The sequence below is a fragment of the Hippocampus zosterae genome, chromosome 10 (genome assembly GCF_025434085.1).
Source record: "Hippocampus zosterae strain Florida chromosome 10, ASM2543408v3, whole genome shotgun sequence".
Lineage (NCBI taxonomy): Eukaryota > Metazoa > Chordata > Actinopteri > Syngnathiformes > Syngnathidae > Hippocampus > Hippocampus zosterae.
Window position 1 is genome coordinate 8,918,573 of NC_067460.1, and position 22,094 is coordinate 8,940,666.

Consider the following 22,094-nt stretch of genomic DNA (forward strand, 5'->3'; position numbering starts at 1 on the left):
CGTGCAATTTTCAGCCACAATTTGTGGGTCGGAAGGAGGGATGTGGTGATGGTGGTGGTGGGGGGTGGAGGTGGAAGCTTTTATTTTGGCCGGTACATATATACACACACACATATATGTATAGTAGTTTCACCTGAAGAGGAAGGTGGCATCCACAAAACAAGAAACCAATTGTTTGTGTGCTATTAGTTTAAGCAGCCTCTGTTTATTATTGTCATTTAGATGGTCCGTTTACTGAAAAATGAAAGAAATTCCAAAGGGTTCACATGGTTTATCCTCATGACATATTTTTTTGAAGTAATACTGGTTTATTTTATGTTACTGGTGTTTTAATGTCTTTCCTTTTTTTTCTGGCAGATCAGATTTTGGAGATATTTTCTTCTTCTTATTATTATTTTTAGCTAGGTTTGACCTTTAAACGCGTATGCAATTCCACCTGTTGCTGAGAGTAGCCTTTAATTAATATTAAATATATTACATACTATTGCTATAGGTGGCACAAAGATGCCTAAGGAATGGAGGGGAAGTGTGCTGCTGCTCAGTTTTAAGAACAAGGGAGATGTGCAGGGTTGTAGTAACTACAGAGGAATAAAGTTGATGAGCCATACAATGAAACTATGGGAAAGAGTAGTTGAAGCTAAACTAAGAGCAGAAGTGAGCAGCAGTATGGTTTCATGCCAAAAAAGAGTACGACAGATGCAATATTTGTTTTAAGGATGTTGATAGAGAAGTACAGAGAAGGTCAGCATGAACTGCATTGTGTCTTTGTAGATCTGGAGAAAACGTATAAGGATGCCAGGAGAAGAACTGTGGTATTGTATAAGAAAGTCTGGGGTGACAGAGAAGTACGTTAAAGCGGTGCAGGACATGTATGATGGCTGCAAGACAGCGGTGAGGTGTGTTGTAGGTATGACGGAGGAATTCAATGTGGAAGGGGTCAATGCTGAGCCCCTTTTTATTCTCTTTGGTGATGGACAGGTTGACAAAAGAGATTAGACAGGAATCTACGTGGAGTATGATGTTTGCAGATGACATTGTCATCTGTAGTAAGAGCAGGGAACAGGTGGAGGAGAAACTAGAGAGGCCCTGGAAAGGATGGGAATGCAGGTCAGTCGCAGCAAGACGGAGTACGTGTGTGAATGAGCCAAGTACAAGAGTGAGGTTACAGGGAGAAGAGATAAAGGAGGTGGAAGATTTACTTGTACTTGGGGTCAACTCTTCAGAGCAATGGAGAGTGTGAAAAAGAGGTTAAGAAGCGTGTACAGGCAGGCTGGAACGGCTGGAGAGAAGTGTCAGGTGGGATGTGCGATGTGTGATAGAAGAGTTTCAGCTAAAGTGAAAGGCAAGGTGTATAAAACTGCTGTGAGACCAGCCATGCTGTTTGGACTGGAGACAGTGCCACTGAAGGAAAGGCAGGAGGCAGAGCTGGAGGTAGCAGAGATGAAGATGTTGAGGTTCTCTTTAGGAGTTACCAGGTTGGATAGGATCAGGAATGAGTACATCAGAGGGACAACTCATGTTTGAGGTTTTAGAGAGAAAGTCAGAAAGGCCAGACTGAGATAGTTTGGACATGTCCAGAGGAGAGAGACTGAATATATTGGGAGAAGGATGCTGAGTCTTGAACTGCCAGGCAGGAGGCTAAGAAGAAGACCAAAGAGGAGATTTTTGGTTCTGTTGAAAGAGGACATGAAGGTAGCTGGTGTAAGAGAAGAGGACACACAAAACAGGGTTAGATGGAGGAAACTGATTCGCTGTGGCGACCCTTGAGGGGAAAAGCCGAAAGGAAAAGAAGATTGCTATAGATGGCACGGTTATTGACTGGTTCGCTCATCTGCCTCAAGTGAGAAGGTCCAAGGTTGGATTCCAGGCTCCGGCCTTCCTGTGCGGAGTTTTTGTTCTCCCCGTGCCTGCGTGCGTTTTCTCTGGGTACTCTAATTTCCTCCCACATTCCCAAAACATGCATGTCAGGCTATTGAACAGACAGACCTGACCTGAAAACCTGGACTCACCCCCACTCACCCATTCTGAATATGCTTGTATTTATTATTTTCTCATTTATATTTACATGTATACTTTTTGTTCTTCTACTTCTCCCTTTCATAATTTTTGCTGCTGTAATTTGGGAACTTCTCCATTGTGAGACAATAAAAAGTTTTCTTCACTTATTTTATCTTAATTTTCCAAAGGTGTGATTGTGAGTGTCAATGATTGTTTGTCTGTGTGCGCCCTGTGATTGGCTGGCAACCTGTTCAGGGTAAACCCCGAAGGCAACTGGTGTAGGCTCCAGCACACCGGCGACCCCTCGGACAATGGAAGGATCGATATTAGTGCAATTATATTATTTTAATGAAATTCTGATGTGCTACAGACAAAATAAGGGCTGATTCAGAATCGAAAACTGTCAAATTCATCAATATTTACAGGCATTCCTGATTAAAAAAAAATGTTGATCAGTGTGATGTTGCTCACCACCAAGTTATTGCTCACAGATCCCCGGGTTCTCAGGATGAGAGCCCCGACCTCACTTTGAGAACCCCTGCTCTACGATACCCATATCAGGTTCCCGATCCTAATTTCTTCTGTCTTCTCCCCCCACTTCCATGTCTGAGGGTGGCAAGCAACCACACAGGGCACATAGTGTTTGCACTTGTGCAGCTGGACAAGGGCGGCTCAATGGCGGCCTTGTTTGAACACGCCACCAAGAGGAAGAGGCGACCATACAGGGGACATTAATGCGTCCCGAATGCGCAGAGGTGGCCTCTTTTTTATGCAGGAAGCTGACTGGCTTGGCACAGAGGGCCATGTGGCATCGAGAAGCAGGCAAAAATGCAGAGCCGAGCGAGCGAGGCAGGCGTCCTACAGACCGTGCATGCAAAATCTCACGGTGCTGGAGTGTATTGAAGGAGGACTCTGAGGACAAGAAATGGCATTTACACGGTTGCAAAGCGACAATCCTGCAGTCATTTTAAAGTGGAGAGATCTTTGGGAAAATTGAAGGCCAACTGTGAAGTAAATTCAGATTTGTTTCTAAAAACAGTAGTGGTCCTTCAGTATACCGTATCACGGTTCACTTTTTGCGGCTTCACTGGAACAGGATTTTTAAAAATTGTATTTGTATTGCGTATTATTCTCCATATAGGCTCCAGCATGCCCCACGACCCTTGTGAGGATAAACGGATCAGAAAATGGATGAATGGATTCTTCTCTATGTAATGAGATTTGGTGGTGATTTTGTTTGATTTTATGACCTAAACCCAAAGAAAGGCCTTCGTCCGGTTTTTCTGTTAGAGGAATCTATGAGCAAAATTGTACCATGTTTAAAGTTTCATTTAATCTGGGCACATCTAAACGTTTGGGTGCATATCCAGCACCCCCAAATGCCTGTGCACAAAGGCGCCGGCCACCTGGCCGGAGGGCTGTTGAAGTCCACAATTAGCACGTCAATGCAGGTGGGCGATCACGGGGGAGAGGGCGAAACTCGGTCACAAAAGGGAAATGAATGATTCGGGAACACCGGTTGAACAACAAAAGACGAGTTGAGAACACCCGTCGCGCCCAGGCGACATTGGCCATCCGAAAAGTCTGCAACATGATAATTCGATGTAGACCAGACAGAAAAGGCGCCAACGGACTGGTGGTTCAATGTTTAAAACAAGTAACCAATCACTACCAAGAGGCCGGACCGGGTGTGCGGTATGCAAATATCGGGGGCAATGTTATCCTTGTATGTTACAATAAAAGTCTGAATTGGCGGGAAGGGAGCTGGAGTGTGTGATCATCGGAGCAACTAAACCGTCGTTCGCTCTCAGAGATCCGCTCCCCGCCGATACTGAAGACAATTTTCCTGTGTCCCGAGTCATTTCTTTAACTTTGTCCGAGAAAATCTCTGACATTCTCCAAATGCAGAAAGTGATTGTACATAACACCTATAGTCCGACACATTTGTAGTAGGAAAGCAAATCTGTCATTCCTGGCTCTTATTCTTCCAGGGTTGTAAAAGTGACTTCCACCTGTTTCGGCTAAAACGTCCCCTTGTCGTAATACCGTAAATGCACTTAAAAATTATGCATATCAGTGCAATGCTGGATAAGTTAATACAGTTGTCATGACGGCAGAGCTTTAAGAGTCAGAGGCAGCCCGTTAATGAACCACGTGCAAATCTCTGGGTCCATTATGGGTAAGGGACTCTCATTGGCTCTGACCATTTCCTTTATAACTCTTGTGAAGCAGCCTACAAAACTGGGATTTGGACTATTTCAACATCTGGAATTTGGGTTTAATTTAATCTTTTTGGTTTGATACTCCTTAACGCACTGCCTTCTCCTGAGAAACGACCATTAACATAATTTTGAAATGTGGAAACGTTTTTCTGTCAGGCTGATCGCATGACATGACTCATTAGTTTTGCTGTCCAGTTGTTTGCTTACTGTACTTAGCCTATGTGTGTTATTTCAAGATATTGACAAATACATGTGAATATGAATAAATGTGCTGAATCAATGTACAATTTTAATCCACCTTTTTCGTCCGTCTGTATCGTTTTCTGTCTGGAAATTGTGATGAATGAATGGAAGTTTACAATCCTTTGCAATAGCTTGCAAAAGCTGGTTGTTTGGTAGCCTCTCATTTTTTTCGATCTCCTTTATCGAGTGCCGGCAACACGCGGCTCCAGAGCCGCATGCGGCTCTTTAGCGACACCTAGTGGCTCCCTGGAGTTTTATAAATAATGTTTGAAAATGGAAAAAGATTTTGATAGTAGGCTAATATACTGTGGCTCAAATAGATAGATACATGTTGCAACTCCGAAAAAGGAGAGCTGTGGAGTTGTTTTTTTTAAAAACATACACTTTATTTATGCTTTTAACAGTCTCGACAAACACAGACACGTCTGCGTCGGACTCCATGCCTTCTCTCTTCTCGTTGGACTCAAGAGGTGTCAAAGACAGCCTCAGAAAAATGGAAATAATGATAACTTCATTGACACTAAGAAAAGCGAAAATAATGCACCAAAACAAACAAAAAATAAATAAATCAAGCGAGAAAATGACAAAACAAATTCTATGGGGGCATTTGTGAACCCACAACAAAGGAATTAATAACATAAACAATTCTGAGATAGTCCAGTCTCCTACATTCATACAGCATGTGTTTCCTTCATTATAAGTTTTATAGAAGGCTTTGATTTTTTTGCGGCTCCAGACATATTTGTTTTTGTCCTATATGGCTATTTCAACATTTTGGGTTGCCGACCCCTGTCCGATATGCATGGGCAGGGGAGATCTACAGGTGACTTCTTTATGATGAGGCTTGAGACCTGACATTTCCAGTATTGACCGGAAAAGTCCCAAGAACCAGGAAATGACAACCCTAGCTTTATCCCAGAGGCAAGAATAAATACGTCGACGATATTTTAACATGAACGCCGTCGGTTCCTCTTGTCCTTGCAGTGAGGTTTAATATTGACACAATGTCGCCACCCTCCGCCACAACAATGCAGTTGCACTACAAGCAGACGCCAAGTCATGGTTTGAGAAAAAATGACTCCATGGGCGGGAGATGAGCTGCGTTGGGGACTACAGTTCCCATAATGCACGTCGGGCCATCGTCTTCGGTGGCGCGTCACATCCCCGAGCCGGCTTCTCTCCGTTCTACCCATAGAGGCAGGCGGGGTTTTCTGTCCAAAGAGTCGTTTGCTTAATTTGCCTCTTCCCTGCCGCAGTGAGAGATGGAGCAGAGGATGACGGTGACGGATATAAAATGGATACCGATCAGGTAAGAACCCCAGTGTCCGTGTGTGTGTGTGTGATCCACTTTCCTTAAATGCTTTGTATATTCTAGTGTTTCCCAACCTTTATTAAGCCAAGGTCCATATTTTTTTGTTGAAAAATTACACAAAGCAAATATTGACTCTTTGTGGTTTGCTGTTCCCAAATTTACCTCTTTGTGTGTCTTACTGTGGAACCTATTGTAAAATGTTTGCAGTAAATCTCATATATTTGCTTTTTCTGTAATGCCCTTAAGATGCCACAAGCTGCTGCCAAAAGTTAATTAGTTGGAAAATAGTCGTCTCAAAGTATGTTTCAGTGATATGCAAAATTTCCCAAAATCTCATATTTATGCTTGGAGTGCAACTAAGTGTTCTTTAATGATTGGATATTCTGTTGATTATTTCCTGGATTAATGATGAAATGCAGAAAATGCAAACATGTAAATCTGTTAGGCACCAAACCAGATACTGAATCTTAACAAGTCAATACATAGGCAAAATGTTGATATTTTTTTCCAAAGTTCATACAGATATTTGCAAATGTTTTATTTTGATTAAACACAAAGATAATCAGGGCGGCCCGGAAGTCCAGTGGTTAGCACGTCTGCTTCACAGTGCAGAGGTACCGGGTTCGATTCCAGCTCCGGCCTCCCTGTGTGGCGTTTGCATGTTCTCCCCGGGCCTGCGTGGGTTTTATCCGGGTGCTCCGGTTTCCTCCCACATTCCAAAAACATGCGTGGCAGGCTGATTGAACACTCTAAATTGTCACAAGGTGTGAGTGTGAGTGCGAATGGTTGTTCGTTTCTGTGTGCCCTGCGATTGGCTGGCAACCGGTTCAGGGTGTCCCCTGCCTACTGCCCGAAGACAGCTGGGCTCCAGCACCCCCAGTGACTCTAGTGAGGATCAAGCGGCTCGGAAGATGAATGAAAAAAACAAAGATAATAATAATAGATAATAGATAATAGATAATTCAGATCAATCAGAGGACTGCAGAGAAGGGAAATTATTTCCCAGTGAAAGGCTGACATTTCTCGGATTTGGACAATTTTAAGTGAAACAATGTTTTCTCAAATTTGAATGGTGACATTTTCCAGAAAATGTCACGTTGGAAATTTTTCAATCCTTTCAAATGAATTTCTGAATGTGATTGTGGACATGTACAACAGCTGCCCGCCACTTTAGTCTCAAACATGACGAAGGAGGGGAGGAGAAAGGAAGGAGTGTCTGTCAGTGTGAAGGAGTGGCACTCCTTCTACAAACATGGTGGTATAGCAAGTTGGGTGCCATGAAGGGGTGGGGGCTCTCCCTCCATCCCTCACACTCTCTCACACGGCACTGTGTGAGTCGACCAGGACGGGTGCTGTCCTCCAGCACACTCACACGCTCTTGCACCGCGAGACACCGGCAGAAACAGAGGGAGAGAGAAAGCGGGGAGAAGAGGAGATAAAACAAAGCCAGAAGAAAACAAACTAAAGGATCTTGTCTTGTCTCTGGAGGTGGTGCCAGTAACGCGTGGCGAAGGATGGCGGAAGGGGGCGAGGGAGAGGAAGAGATCCAGTTCCTGCGAACGGTGAGTTCCCTTTACTTTTCACGACTTACTGCTTACCTGTCAGCGGCCAGTAGAGTCCAGAACGATCTGGATGACGCTCCTGTTTGTGACCTCGGGGGTCATCTTCATGACAGGGGCTTCATTTGATTCCAACCAGTTGTTGAACATGTTGGTACAGTACATCCCCATAAAAACTCGGCACCCGATTCGTATCCCTTCTCGTTAAGCTGACAGTGGTGCATTCTGAATGTGTGTGTGTGTGTATATGTGCATGTGTGGCAAGCCGTGTATTTGGTATCAGCACCCTCAGTGAGGTCTTCACCAACTTTATTCACCCTGTAGCACGTCACACTTATAGAAACCATCAATAGTATTGAAAAATGCAAAAAAAAAAAAAACACACACGCCTGTGGCACATAAAGTATATAATCTGTAGCAAAGTCAACATTGATGTATCTATCAAACAACATTTCACGAGAGACGCTCGTTAAATGTGTGCAGGAGGCTAATGACATGTTTTTTGAAATTGCCTGTTATAAGTTTTGCTCAGATCAACCAAGGACACAGGACAGAAAAATATTGTCTTTGAGGGTTGGCTAGCTGGCCCCGTGAGGATGAATCTGAAACCGAACAGTCTCATTTTGGCATGGGCCAATTACTGGTTTGACAGTTCACCATTGTTTTAAAAAGTACATGCCTCAATAACCGCTGATATTAGCTATCACCGGGTGACGGGTAAGGGTGAGGGGACTACTAAGCAGGGTTGAAGAACACCTCTTTGAAGTTGATTGACGCCAATTATTTTTCCTCTTTCAAACTTTACTTGTAGCAGATGTTTCGGACGCCATGCACGTTTTGAGCATGGCGTCTCCGATCCAATGGTGAAAAGAGATTTTTGTTTCTCTCCTCTTTCATCTGTAACTGCTTCACACAACATTGCGTACACAGGAGTAGTTGTTACGATTGTATCACTGTGGATGTGTTATGTGTTCTGTTCTATTATTTTAGTTTTTTTGTGTTAAGTGTTCAGCTGCAGCCGTTGTGAAAATAATTGCATTACTTGGCGAGGGGAGGGGTATGCAGTTCGGCACGGAGGAGAAGGAGAGATGGAGCAAAATTGCAAACACGGATGCCTTTTTAGTTTATTCATTTATGTGCATTGTCCTAAAAACAACAAAAATGGTGCCAGCGGATACTAGTTTGCCCCAAGGGCAACATGAGTAGCCCTCGAGTCGGTTCTAAAATTACTCACCAGTGATGGCATCCCCGGACTCACTAAGTAGAATTTAAACTGAGTAAGAACGTGAACATTTATTTTGCTATTTAAACTTAACGTGGAACATGTTTCTTTGAGATCAAGTATTCCAGATTTTGTTTTCAAATAAAATAAATTATTTTCAGTTGTGTGGGGGTCAGTTTTAATTCACCCAAATATTTCAAAACACATAATTTTAGAGGTGTGATTTTAATCACGATATTTTTGCTCACGGTTGTCATACTGTCTGAATCTAATATTGGCCCATGACTAGTCCCATTGCTAATACAGTATAGTTCAAATCATGTTGGCCGGCACTACTCATTCCGAAGGCCGGGCGGATTAGATTGACATGGCAGCAAATAGTCTAAAATCTCATTGCACAACAAAAAAAGTAAAAAATGACCATTGTTGTACCCGAATGTGGAGACAGACAGACAGACAGACAGACAGACAGACAGACAGACAGACAGACAGACAGACAGACAGACAGACAGGGGCGGGTGCATCTGTTAGCATGGTTATCTATTTTTATCGGAGGAAAGCAGAACCCGAGCGAGGAACCCAACGGGGCTCGAGGAAGCAGAGCAGCTAGCTGTTTGCGAATGCCTGTCGGAGACAGCTGAGATAGTGGATGCGTCCTCTTGGTGCTCGGAGGGTGCAAGACGCCTCGAAAAAAAAAAACCCTTAATTGCTGACCTGGTTGTGTCACGTTCTGTCCGAAGCGATAGCTATCGCTTCGTGCAGAACAAATGAAATAAAGGTTGGATCCCCGGAGAACAGACAACGAAAAAATCTTGTCAACGAAAAAGTGTCTTTAATGACAAAAGAACAGAAAGAGCCCGACAGGGAAAAAACGGTAACACAAAACGCTGGTCAAATAAGGACCAGGAAATAACAAGAAGGGTACTCTAACAGAAAACGCTCGCGGAAAAACAACACGACGCGAGGAGGACCTGAATTTGGCGGAGATAAGAGCAATACAACAACTAGGAGCAAAACGCGAATAACAGCCGTAAGGCAAAAAGGCAACGGGTCAATTGAACAATAGCGAGATCGAGCGCGGGTGCAATATGGCACGGCATGGAATTCTCCGGCAGTGAGATGACTGCCGGAGTCGCTTGATAAAGGCAGGTGATCAGCCCGAAATTCACAACAGGTGTGCAGTCGGGGAAAAGAAAGCCCGCCCCCTGCAGGCAGGCACGGAACGTGACAGTACCCCCCCCTCAACGGACGCCTCCCGGCGGACCTCCCGGTTTGGAAGGGTGAGCGGAGTGGAAGTCGCGCAGAAGGGACGGGTCAAGGATCCAGGAGCGAGGCACCCACTGCCGCTCCTCAGGCCCGTAGCCCTCCCAATCGACCAGGTATTGGAAGCCCTTGCCCCTGCGCCGAGAGTCCAGGATGGCACGAACCGTGTACACCGGGTCACCGTCGACGACCCGCGGAGGGGGCGGCGGCGTGGGAGGAGGAGCCAAGTCACTGGAAGAGACGGGTTTGAGAAGGGAGACGTGGAAGACGGGGTGGACCTTCATGGTAGGAGGTAGACGGAGCCTGACAGCAGCCGGGTTGATGACGGCCTCAACCTCGAAGGGACCAGTGAATCGAGGACCCAGTTTCGCCGAGGAGCCGGCCAGGCGAAGGTCCCGAGTAGCCAGCCATACCTTCTGCCCCACCAGATAGGAGGGGGCCGGGCGCCGACGACGATCCGCGATTTGACGATTCCGGGACGCCGTGCGGGACAATGCCGCCCGGGCCTCCCTCCACACACGATGGGCCCGCTTGAGATGATGCTGGACGGAAGGGACCTCCACCTGCCCCTCCTGTGACGGGAACAGCGGCGGCTGGTAGCCGTAGGCAGACATGAACGGTGACCGGCCGGTTGCGGAGGAGACGAGGGTGTTGTGCGCATACTCCACCCATGGCAAGTGGTCGACCCATGATGCGGGACGGTGGAGACACACACAGCGGAGGGCCGCCCCCAGATCCTGGTTGGCGCGCTCCGCCTGTCCGTTAGACTGGGGGTGGTAGCCGGAGGTCAGGCTGGCAGTGGCTCCGAGGGACCGGCAGAACCGCTTCCAGACGCGAGACACGAACTGGGGCCCCCGATCAGACACAATGTCCGTCGGAATGCCGTGGAGGCGGAAAACGTGTTCGACCAGGAGGTCGGCGGTCTCCAGCGCCGACGGTAACCTGGACAAGGGCACAAAATGAGCCGCCTTGGAGAAGCGGTCCACGATCGTGAGCACGACCGTACGGCCCCGGGAGGGGGGAAGGCCCGTGACGAAGTCCAGAGCGATGTGGGACCAGGGGCGTGGCGGAACGGGCAACGGTTGGAGCAATCCCGCCGGAGGTTGACGGGAAGACTTGCCGCATGCGCAGGAGGTGCAGGCCCTGACGAACTCCGTCACGTCGCTCCGGAGCTCCGGCCACCAGAACCGCTGGGAGACGAGTTGCACCGTCCGGCTCACCCCCGGATGGCATGCCACCTTGGATCCATGCCCCCACTGCAGGACCTCCGAGCGCAGGGACGGAGGCACGAACAGTCTCCCCGCCGGACACCCCGCCGGCACCTGAACCCCCTCCAGGGCAGTCTGGATCCGCTGCTCAACCTCCCACTGGACGACCCCCACGATGCACTGAGCTGGGAGGATGGTTTCCGGGGGCCGGTCCCCTCCCGTGGGGTCGTGGAGACGGGAGAGGGCGTCGGGCTTGGTGTTCTTCGACCCGGGGGAGTAGGTGAGAATAAAGTCGAACCTGGTGAGAAACAAGGCCCACCGGGCCTGACGGGGGTTTAGTCTTTTGGCGGTACGGAGGTAAGCAAGGTTCTTGTGGTCGGTGTAAACGGTAAAAGGTTCCTTTGCCCCCTCGAGCCAGTGCCGCCACTCCTGCAAGGCGGAGACAACAGCTAACAGTTCGCGGTTGCCCACGTCGTAGTTGGATTCGGCCGCTGTGAGTCGGCGAGAGAAGAAGGCGCAGGGGTGCAGCTTCTGGTCGATGGGCGAGCGTTGAGACAGCACCGCCCCCACCCCTGAATCCGAGGCGTCCACCTCTACAATAAAGGGAAGATCAGGGTCAGGATGTTGAAGAACAGGGGGACTGGTAAACGCCGCCTTTAAGTCTGTGAACGCAGCGTCCGCGGTGGAATCCCACTTGAACGGGGTCTTAATAGACGTCAGGCGGGTCAAGGGGAGCGCCTTCTGGCTATAGGCCCGGATAAACCGTCTATAGAAATTGGCAAACCCCAGGAAACGCTGCAGTTCTTTACGATTAGTGGGAACCGGCCAGTTCGTGACTGCCTGTGTCTTGATGGGGTCTGCTCGTAACCTACCCCGCTCAATGATAAACCCCAGAAAGGAGATTACGGGAACATGGAATTCACACTTCTCTGCCTTGACGAAGAGCCGGTTTTCTAGTAGGCGCTGTAGCACCCGCCTAACATGTTGCTTGTGCTCCTGTAACGACCGGGAGAAAATCAATATATCGTCCAAGTAGACAAAGCAGAAGATGTTGATCATGTCTCTTAGCACGTCATTTATGAGGTTTTGGAAGACGGCAGGAGCGTTAGTGAGACCGAAAGGCATCACTAAGTACTCAAAATGGCCTAGAGGGGTCTTGAAAGCGGTCTTCCATTCATCTCCCTCTCTGATACGGACCAAGTGATAAGCGCTGCGCAAATCTAACTTGGAGAAAATGGTGGCGGATTGCAATGGGGCGAAGGCGGAATCTAACAAAGGTAGTGGGTATTTATTCTTTATGGTTATCTCGTTTAACCCACGATAGTCGACGCAGGGTCGCAGGGACTTGTCCTTCTTTCCCACGAAAAAAAACCCCGCCCCTAACGGTGAACGCGAAGGTCTAATGAGACCTGCGGCGAGCGAGCTGTTAATGTACTCCGTCAACGCCTCGCGTTCAGGCCGAGACACCTGATACAGCCTCGAGGTCGGCAACGGAGCGCCCGCCTGCAGGTCTATTGCGCAATCATAGGGGCGGTGTGGAGGTAAGGAGCGCGCGCGGTCCTCGCTAAAAGCCCCCTTGAGGTCCCGATAGCAATCCGGCACTCCGTCAAGGCAGATATCCTCGGGGGGTGTGACGCGTTTATACCCCCCGACGGCTGACTGTAAACAGTGCTGATAACAGTACGGACTCCAACTATCTATTGCTGGGCGCGCCCAGGAAATTACGGGGTTGTGTACCCTAAGCCAGGGTAACCCAAGGATAATAGGAGCGTTGCGGGACCGCATTACCAGAAAACGCCGATGCTCGACATGGTTACCCGAAAGTTGCAGTTTCAATGGCTCCGTTCTGTGCGTAACGACCGCCAGGAGACGCCCATCGAGATCGCGAACCCGCTTTCTAACAATAAGCTCCTCCAAGAAACAACCCAACTCGGAGGCGAGCTCGGTGTCCATCAGACAATCGTCTGCTCCTGAGTCTACCAGGGCCCGAACCCGCCTCGACCGGGAGTCACCAAATATCTCCCCCTCAAGTTCCAGTCTGTTGGGGTGTCCCGATCGCGCGTCGGCTTGTCTAGGCTCGGGGGTTAACGCGCGGGATCGTGACTCACAGTACTCGGGATAGACGTGAGAAGATGATCCCGGAAGGCTGGTTGTGGCGTGAGGAGAGGTTTGGGTGTTGTCTCTGGTCGTACGACGGCTGGCACGGCGACTTCCTTCCTCTCCGCCAACGTCCTTGCCACCCAGCTGCATAGGTTCCGCCGCGGGTGCCGTCTCCCGGAATACTCCCCGATGTTCCTCACGATGTGGAGAGTGTCGATACGGGAAACGATTTCCCCCACGCTCCCGGCCCCGCTCCCTCAAGCGATTGTCCATGAGGAGAGCGAGGTCAATCAGCTCCTCCAGGTCGGTGCTGTGGTCGCGGGTCGCCAGCTCGTCCTTGAGCTGAGAGTTCAGGCCGCGTCGAAACAGTCCACACAATGCTCGATCACCGTATCCGCTCTGTGCTGCCAGAATCCGGAACTCGATCGAGTAGTCGGCGACCGATCGTCTTCCCTGGTGGAGGGCAAGTAGCCGACCCTCTGCCTCTCGGCCCCGCACGGGATGGTGGAACACCCGGCGAAAGGCTGTCACGAATTCAGGGAACGATGATCGGAGGCTCGGCTTGGATTCGCTGGTCGCAATCGCCCATGACGCCGCCGGACCTGTTAACAAACTCATGATATAGGCCACCTTGGCAGCATCATTAGCGTAGGCAGACGGCTGTTGGTCGAATACGAGTGAGCACTGGTGAAGGAAGTGACCACACTGCCCATGCTCACCCCCATAGCGAGGGGGGTGTGGAAGCGATGGTTCCCTCGACATAATGGTATGAGAGGGGAACGCTTCCGGGGTGGCTGGATGGCCCCCGGAGGAATGGGGTCTCCGTTCCTCCACCCGTGTTAGACGAGGCTCGTAATCGTCGAGCCGATGAGCCAGCATGGAGACCGCGCCTCGGAGTTCCGAAATGGCTTGGCCCTGCTGACTCATCTGTTGCTCTTGTCGTGCAAGAGCGGACAATATTTTTTCGACGTCTGCGGGATCCATGGTGGCCGGAGAATTCTGTCACGTTCTGTCCGAAGCGATAGCTATCGCTTCGTGCAGAACAAATGAAATAAAGGTTGGATCCCCGGAGAACAGACAACGAAAAAATCTTGTCAACGAAAAAGTGTCTTTAATGACAAAAGAACAGAAAGAGCCCGACAGGGAAAAAACGGTAACACAAAACGCTGGTCAAATAAGGACCAGGAAATAACAAGAAGGGTACTCTAACAGAAAACGCTCGCGGAAAAACAACACGACGCGAGGAGGACCTGAATTTGGCGGAGATAAGAGCAATACAACAACTAGGAGCAAAACGCGAATAACAGCCGTAAGGCAAAAAGGCAACGGGTCAATTGAACAATAGCGAGATCGAGCGCGGGTGCAATATGGCACGGCATGGAATTCTCCGGCAGTGAGATGACTGCCGGAGTCGCTTGATAAAGGCAGGTGATCAGCCCGAAATTCACAACAGGTGTGCAGTCGGGGAAAAGAAAGCCCGCCCCCTGCAGGCAGGCACGGAACGTGACAGGTTGTTGCTTTCCAAAAGCTGTGCAGAGGGCGGTTGCGGAGTGAAGTCCTGGTGTGAGGTTTCCAGATGTTGCTCAGTTACAGTGGAACCTCCGAAATGGACATTTCCTCATGGGAAAATTTGAATTCATTTGGACAAACTGTCTCTTTTGAAATGATGGCCAAAAATGTAAACCATTTCCCATATATGTTTGGGAGATTTCAAGCGTGTTATTCAATAATTTGAAACCAGGTTAAACTTTTTGTCCATGATAACAAAAGGCATATTTGGCGCAAACACAACACTTTTCTTCATCAAAAGAACACTCAGTCAACCGTTGTGGCGGCAGCATATTGAACTGTGGCTTTCTTTCTTCAACTGGAACTGGTGATGAGATTAAAGAGGAGTGCAGCTTTTTATGAATTTTTAATAAGTGGTGCACTTCAATGACTGCATGGCGGTTGAGGGTTCAGGGCCACATGAGTCTCAAAAACTCGTTGAACTCACCACATGAGCCTGCATTTGTTCAATCTTTGCATTAGCCTCAGCCTGGTTTTTGGAGATTTTTGGCGATTTTGGGCAAGATGTTTGGTTGTGTGGCTGGAGGCTGTTCTATCCATCCAGTACAAATATTGATGCCATGTGGGAAGTAATTAAACATCGGGCATCATTTCTCAAGTGTGAGTACATTAGTTTTTGTCACAAAAATGAAGTTTTAATGTCATACAAGTGATAAAAGGGATTAACTCCTTTTCATAAGATGTTAAAATACTAGGCAGGGATAAGGTAAGAGTTTTGCACTCTACCAATTGCACGTGGCTCACTTTGCAGTGTATTTATTCAGACACAGGCTAAAGTCGTGTATGGGTTAGCCTAATAGCATAGTTGCATTTGTCAGCCACGCTGAAATGTGCAGGCTACGCAGATGTCTCAATTGGTCATCATTTCAAATATGTCTCATATGTCCAAAATAAAAACAATCAAGTTTGTTATGGTTAGGTTGACTTAGGGTCAGTGGGATTCATAATCACATTGTCACGCTGAAGTCCGATACTGCACTTCCTTTAACAGTAGGGCGTGTCCTACTTGGATGCAGCAGCCAATCATATTGCAATAAGGCGTGTCCTGCTTCGAGCTCGAGAGGGATCCATGATAACCCATGCAAGTCATCAGTGAGTCTCAAGTTTTAATCTTTTAAGTTTCAGGCAAGTTTCAAGTCACTATGGCAAAAAGTAGCTGTGCTTGTGCTATATTGCTGGACTATAACACCTTGATAGTCACACCTAGTTTTAAATGGACCTAACCATCTATCTGAACCGAACCATCTGAACCGGTTGCCAGCCAATCGCAGGGCACGCATAGACGAACAACCATCCGCGCTCACACTCACACTCACACTTTAGAGTGTTCAATCAGCCTGCCATGCATGTTTTTGGAATATGGGAGGAAACCGGAGTACCCAGAGAAAACCCACGCATGGAGGGCGAGGCTGGAATTGAACCTGGTGCCTCTGCACTGTGAGGTTGACGCGCTGATCACTGGACCACCAGGCCGCCCTGGACCCAACCAGTCTTTGTATTTCTTATCTTGAATCAATTGCTGTATTGTTTTCTCAATCAAACATGTAACTGACATGTAGCTAACAATAGGTGTTTGATGAGTTATTTGTTGAGCTAAACCAGGGGTGCGCACTTCCACTCCTAGAGAGCTGCTATCCTAGTGTAAACTTCCAAAACAGGCAGGACAGCGGCTCTTTCCGACCCGAGTTGCCTACCCATGAGCTGAATTCTGTGGTAGTACAGTGCACTCCGCTTAATAGAACACCATTGGGCCGAAGCGCTTCTGTTCTACTAAGCGGGGTTTCTATTAACCGGAGACACTTTATTAGGTACACCTTCAGACACGTCGACGACCAAGTTATGCACGCAGAAAAACCCCTGCTGACGAGTTAGAAGAGATATTTCGACTGTGGACGTCCATATCTTTAATCAAACAACAAAACAACAACTTTAATCAACTTCAGTCAAACATCTCAAATCACGAGAAAAATGTCGTTACTTTTGTCTGGAAACAGGAGTCCGTAACTTTGCAGTTGACTTCCCTCTCAATGCGCTGGATAAGAGGGAAGTCCTGGAAACCGCGGGCGTACCTTCTGAGAATCCGGCAATGCATCGTATCGTCTGAGTATGTCCTTCTTATCCGCAGGTGATAGCCCTCGTCTCTTGAATGAAGTTGAAGCCATTGTGACGTGCGTGTGTCTATGTGTGGAGTGAGCGTGCTACCTGTTACTGTATACGGCTAGAACTACCGCGTTTTCTCGCGATAGTGGTACAGTATCGCGATAGCTACACTTCTCGCGATAGCTACACTTCGAAAACCACTAGTTTACAATGTTCATTGCTTACGGCCTGTTCTATTAAGCGGAGATCTGTTCTACTAAGCGGAGTATCTTTATAGGAAATTGCATTAGGCAAATCGGTTCCAGAGCCTTTTGCTCTATTAAGCGGATTACTCTATTAACCGGTGTTCTATTAAGCGGAGTGCACTGTATCACAAAACCCACCAAAAAAGAAGCAAAACACACTGGACTAGTGAGATTTGCTAATGATCATCAATGAAAAAAATGGATACAACAGCCTCGTCTTTTTTTCTGTTGAATGTAAAAGCTGTGTCACTGTTTGCACCGTATGCCTCACTTGGCCCCTAGTAAGACATTTTCAAGTTGTATTTGAGTTTCAGTCTATAATTGAAGCCTCTTTTTATAGTGTGTCACTATAAGTGTGCACCCTCGAGAAGGAAGCTAGAGCAGCCAGTGGCCTACTTGCGAGCATCTTTTGGGACACGTGTGTGTGCGTGTGTGTGTGTGTGTGTGTATAAACACCAGTTTTAAATTGACCTGACAAGCATCTCCTGGGAAAAAATTGTGTATCCGTCTGTCTATGTGTCGCTTATCCTCACGAGGCTCACGGACATCCATCCATCTATTTTCTTATCCGCTTATCCTCACAAGGGACGCAGGCATGCTGGAGCCTATCCTCGCTATCTTCGTGTGGTAGACGGGGTACAACCGGAACGTGTCGCCAGCCAAACACAGGGCACACATCGACGACCAGCCATACATGCTCACAATCACACCTAGGGACAATCTGGTGTGTTGCATTAACGTGCAATGCATGCTTTTGGAATGTGGTTGGCAACCGAAGTACCCGGAGAAAACCCACGCAGAACATAGAAACTCCACACAGGAAGGCCGGACCGGAATCGAACCCTGCGCCTCTGTACTCTGTGGCGGACGTGCTCACCAGGCGGACTCCATGCCGTCCGACTCGCAGACATTAAAAATATATTTATCTCAGGAAACTCTTAAGTGATGAAAGTGCAAACTTTCAACACTTAACAAACGCATCCATCACTGCGTCGATGCAGTGGAAGGATCATCTTTGTAAAAGACATTTTTTGGGGGGGATGGGGGGATAGAACTCTTGTGGTGGATCAGTGATAAGAAGATAAACCCATCATATTTTGGTTGAATTTTTCTTAATTTTAATGTAGTTGTCATCTCATTTCATTTCATTCTTTTGTGTTTTGGAAAGTTAAATTGTATTCCTGCCTAATATCTTGTATTATTATCTGGGGGCTTTTTGTTTGTGTCACTGTGTGTTAATGTGTTTGTTGAGAGACACCCCGTGTAATAAATACGTGTTAATCACCACCACCAATCCCTCCTCCCTTGTGTGATGAAATAATTTCGCCCTCATCACGGCGACCCTGAAGGATTGCATCTTTGCGTGACTAGATTAAAAAATTAAAAGAAATAAAAATCGCAAAATCATTTGACTGCGACGTGGATGCTGACTTGATCCAGAGGATTTTGCCGGCAAAGCGTAGCTCAACAAGTGTTGAGCCCGGCAAATGAACACAGAGAGAGAGACGCACACGCACGCGCACCTGTTGGGTCTGTCGGACATTTACACAATAAACAGGTGGTCTTGTCTTGTCTGATACCATGGGGGAGGGCTAACTGAGTTGTTATCCTGTTCAAGCTACCCCATACTCGGGCCCCAACCGATGATGATTTTTTTTGGAGGTCCTTTCTGATTTCGATATTTGACAGAGTAAAATTCCGACAGCGGATTAATTGGCAGATTAAAAAAAAAAAATTGGGTCCCTTTACGCTTATAACAATAAAGAGATGAATTTCAGGCATAACATTTTGTCTTTATAGTACAGTATTTGTTTAATTTAAGAACAGAGTAAAAAATTGCAGAAAATTGTCTGATTTATTCAAAAAAATGTTTTTTGGGGAGAGGTTGTTTGAAGGTAATTGCCTTTGTCTTGTTGCAATGAGTTAATGTGAAGAAAAAAAAGGAAAGATAGTGTCAAAGGGGTTTTATTCCACCACTTTTGTATTTTTGGGTATACTCTTGGTATATAGTATTGTCCATATTTGTGTATTTATAATACAATAGTTAACATTTTTGTTCAATAGCTAGTATTATTCCTAAGTATTGGTTATTTAAAAAAATAACTATTTTCACATTATTAATATTTTTTCGTCTATATGTATTTTTCATCTAATGTTTCAGATCTGTATAGTATGCTACACGTTCTGTTTTTCATCAATTTACCTTTTATGTCTTCTTTTAACTTATGTTCGATATTCTTTTCATAAGGTTTTTATTTATTTATTCGTTTTTGTGTCTAATATTTCTGTATTTTAATCATATTCAGTGTTGTTTTTTAGAATAATTTATATGATAATAAGATTTATGATTTTTGTTAGTTTTTGCAAATGTGTTTTTATCAAATATTTTGCCCACTATTTCTGCACTTTAATTTAATATGTATGTAATATCTTGTATCAATTTCAAACATTTTTTGTCTAATTTCTGTCATATTTTTATCTTTTTCTATATTTTTTTTGTCATTCTTCTTAATTTTTTTCTCCCATTTTTTTCTGTATTTTTCTGTATCTTATCCCAATGTTTCCTCCCCCAGAGTACTCTCCGTCCTATTTGTTTTGGGGATAATTGAGCTTCCCAGCTGTCTGAATTTCCGCCATTAGTACTTAGCACTGACTGATTGATTGATTGGCCTTCTCATCAATTGTCATACATTTGAGTTGACTGGTTGTCAAGAGCTCGGTGCTGCTCCTAAAACGTGTTGCTGTCTTGCCCTGAAGCCAGCCGGCCAAATATTTGCTGGTCAGCAGAAGAAGGCAACGTGATCTGGACAGGTGCAACCACCGAAAATAGTCAGAGTGGAGTGAAGAGCTGAGGCCAGTCGCACGGGGGAAGAGCTGATGGAGCAAAGAGAGAGAGAGAGCAGAATGCATCATGCTGCTCGCTGAGTCATTTCAAAAGAAAAATGCGAACATTATTTCAGTTCCATTAAGGGGTTTTCTTTTTCCAAGCAGCACAACCTTCTCAGTGTGATTCACTACTGCATCATACAGTGCTTCCAAACTACTTTGTATAAAAAACATGCCTAATAGACCTACCGGTATATTAATAATTTAAACTATTGTCACAAAACAGAGTACCGGTAATATAATGTAGATATAATAATTTAGATATTATAATATGGTTCACTTTAGTAGCACTGTCTCACTCACCTGTCCATGCAACAAATCTCTGTTTAAAAATAAATAAATACATTCTATCGAATGACAAGAGAATGCTACAAGGTTGATTTCTTTTATTTTTTTTAACTTTTATTTATTTATTGTAACGCGCAATACCTTTGTTCCACAAATGATGTGTATGAGCTAACAACTGTCCTTCCTCGGCTTTGTAATGTCTGTTAATATGATGAAAAAAGCTCCTTTTAGAATCTGTTACCAGTCGCTTTCACACAGAAATGCTGAAAAATTGCCATATCCATGAATCATTTTTTAAAATATTACAGCGGGGCATATCCTGCCTCGAACTGGAATTCATAGTAATTCCTCATTGCCTCTTTCAACTCATCAGTGCGGCACTGATGTCGATGGAAAGGATAAAGGGTATCTGAATGTGATTACTGTTGTTTGTTAGTGTGCAGGTTATTGCTTGTTATTTCTTTTCAATTTGTTCCTTAAAGGGTTCAAGAAAACCAAGATATAATATATCCATCGTTCCATTATCTGAACTGCGTATCCTCACAAAGGTCGCAGGCGTGCAGGAGCCAAAACCAGCAGTCTTGGGGCAGTAGGCGGGGGACACCCTAAACTGGTTGCCAGCCAATTGCAGGGGACACATAGAGAAACAACCATTCGTGCGCACAATCACACCTAGGGACAGTTTAGAGCCTTTAATCAACCTACCATGCATGTTTTTGGGAGGTGGGAGGAAACCAGAGTACCCGGAGAAAACCCACTCAGGCATGGGGAGAGCATGCAAACTTTACACAGGAATGACGGAGCCCGGAATCAAATGCACAACCTCGCACTGTGAGGTGGATGTGCTCACCGGTCGCCCACGTATATGCAGATGCTTATTAGCATGAGTGTCAAGCTAGCAGAAAAGTGCCTGGTTGACTTTTTCCCCTCCGTTCTTTGTTTGCAACACATACACATATAGCGACTGCAATACGTATTTTGCATGTCACAATTTTTATTTCTTAATATATTTCCAAAGGTGCTACCAGATTCTTTTTATTTTTCTTCTAAAAGGACTCCGTAAACAGAAGGATCACCAGATTTGAGCTTATTACATAAAAATAAAAACATCTGTCAAAAACAAAACAAATGGCACACTATCTTGAAAATTCAGACGTTCAAATTTAAACACCAACGTCTTGACAAGTCTCATGAACACCAACCAAAAGTCAAGACTTTCACAGTTTTTAGCCAAGTAAGTCTCGAGACCTAAAATTAGCAATTTAAGTATGACTTGAGTCAATGTGTAGCGGGTGCAGCCCCAATGAGTCAGCTGACCTTGCTCAGAAACTTCTCGGCCCCTTAGAGCGTGGCGAGATTATCAAATAATCAGGGCATGTGTTGGCCCGCTGCAAAGTGTCAACCTTTAAATGCGGAAGGCAGCCTCTATTAATAAAGTGGAGAGTTAAGCTCCAGAGTTTGCACGGCCTCCGTGCCTGCTTTCCGCACGGTCAACCTGGACATCAACTACCCGGTGGGACTGCTCAATGGTTGAAGCTGCATGGATGCAGATGCACTCAACACACATTTGGGAGGGTTCTAAAAAGCAGCATCATTCAAATTCAAGAGATTGCACCACACAGTATTGTACTTCATGAAAACATTGAATTAAATACAAAGTAAAGTGGGCGGCCACAATCCTCTTTTTGTTTTGGATTGTGTGTAAACATTCAGCCGGATAACTTTCTTAAGATAAAGTCATGTGGTTTGGTTAACGCTGGCCGAACATAGCCCAGTGCCCAAAACTCTGCGATGGAGAATCATGAATAGAACGCTCCACGTCTGAAATATCCCCAAGCTGAGAGTGACAAATGCGACAAATCTGCGCAGAAGTGGGCGC

At 46.2% G+C, this 22,094-nt stretch overlaps 1 protein-coding gene across 10 annotated transcripts in view; it reads left to right on the forward strand.

Annotated features, from left to right (window-relative positions):
- The first annotated feature begins 7,057 nt into the window (after positions 1 to 7,057).
- The window catches only part of ryr1b (ryanodine receptor 1b (skeletal)), a 116,299-nt gene continuing 101,262 nt past the window's right edge, over positions 7,058 to 22,094 (forward strand). For all 10 annotated transcript variants that reach the window (XM_052078747.1, XM_052078752.1, XM_052078754.1 and 7 more), the window contains exon 1: positions 7,058 to 7,337. In XM_052078747.1, the coding sequence (XP_051934707.1) occupies positions 7,290 to 7,337 (48 nt within the window). In that variant the 5' untranslated portion in view covers positions 7,058 to 7,289. The remainder of the gene's footprint in view (positions 7,338 to 22,094) is intronic.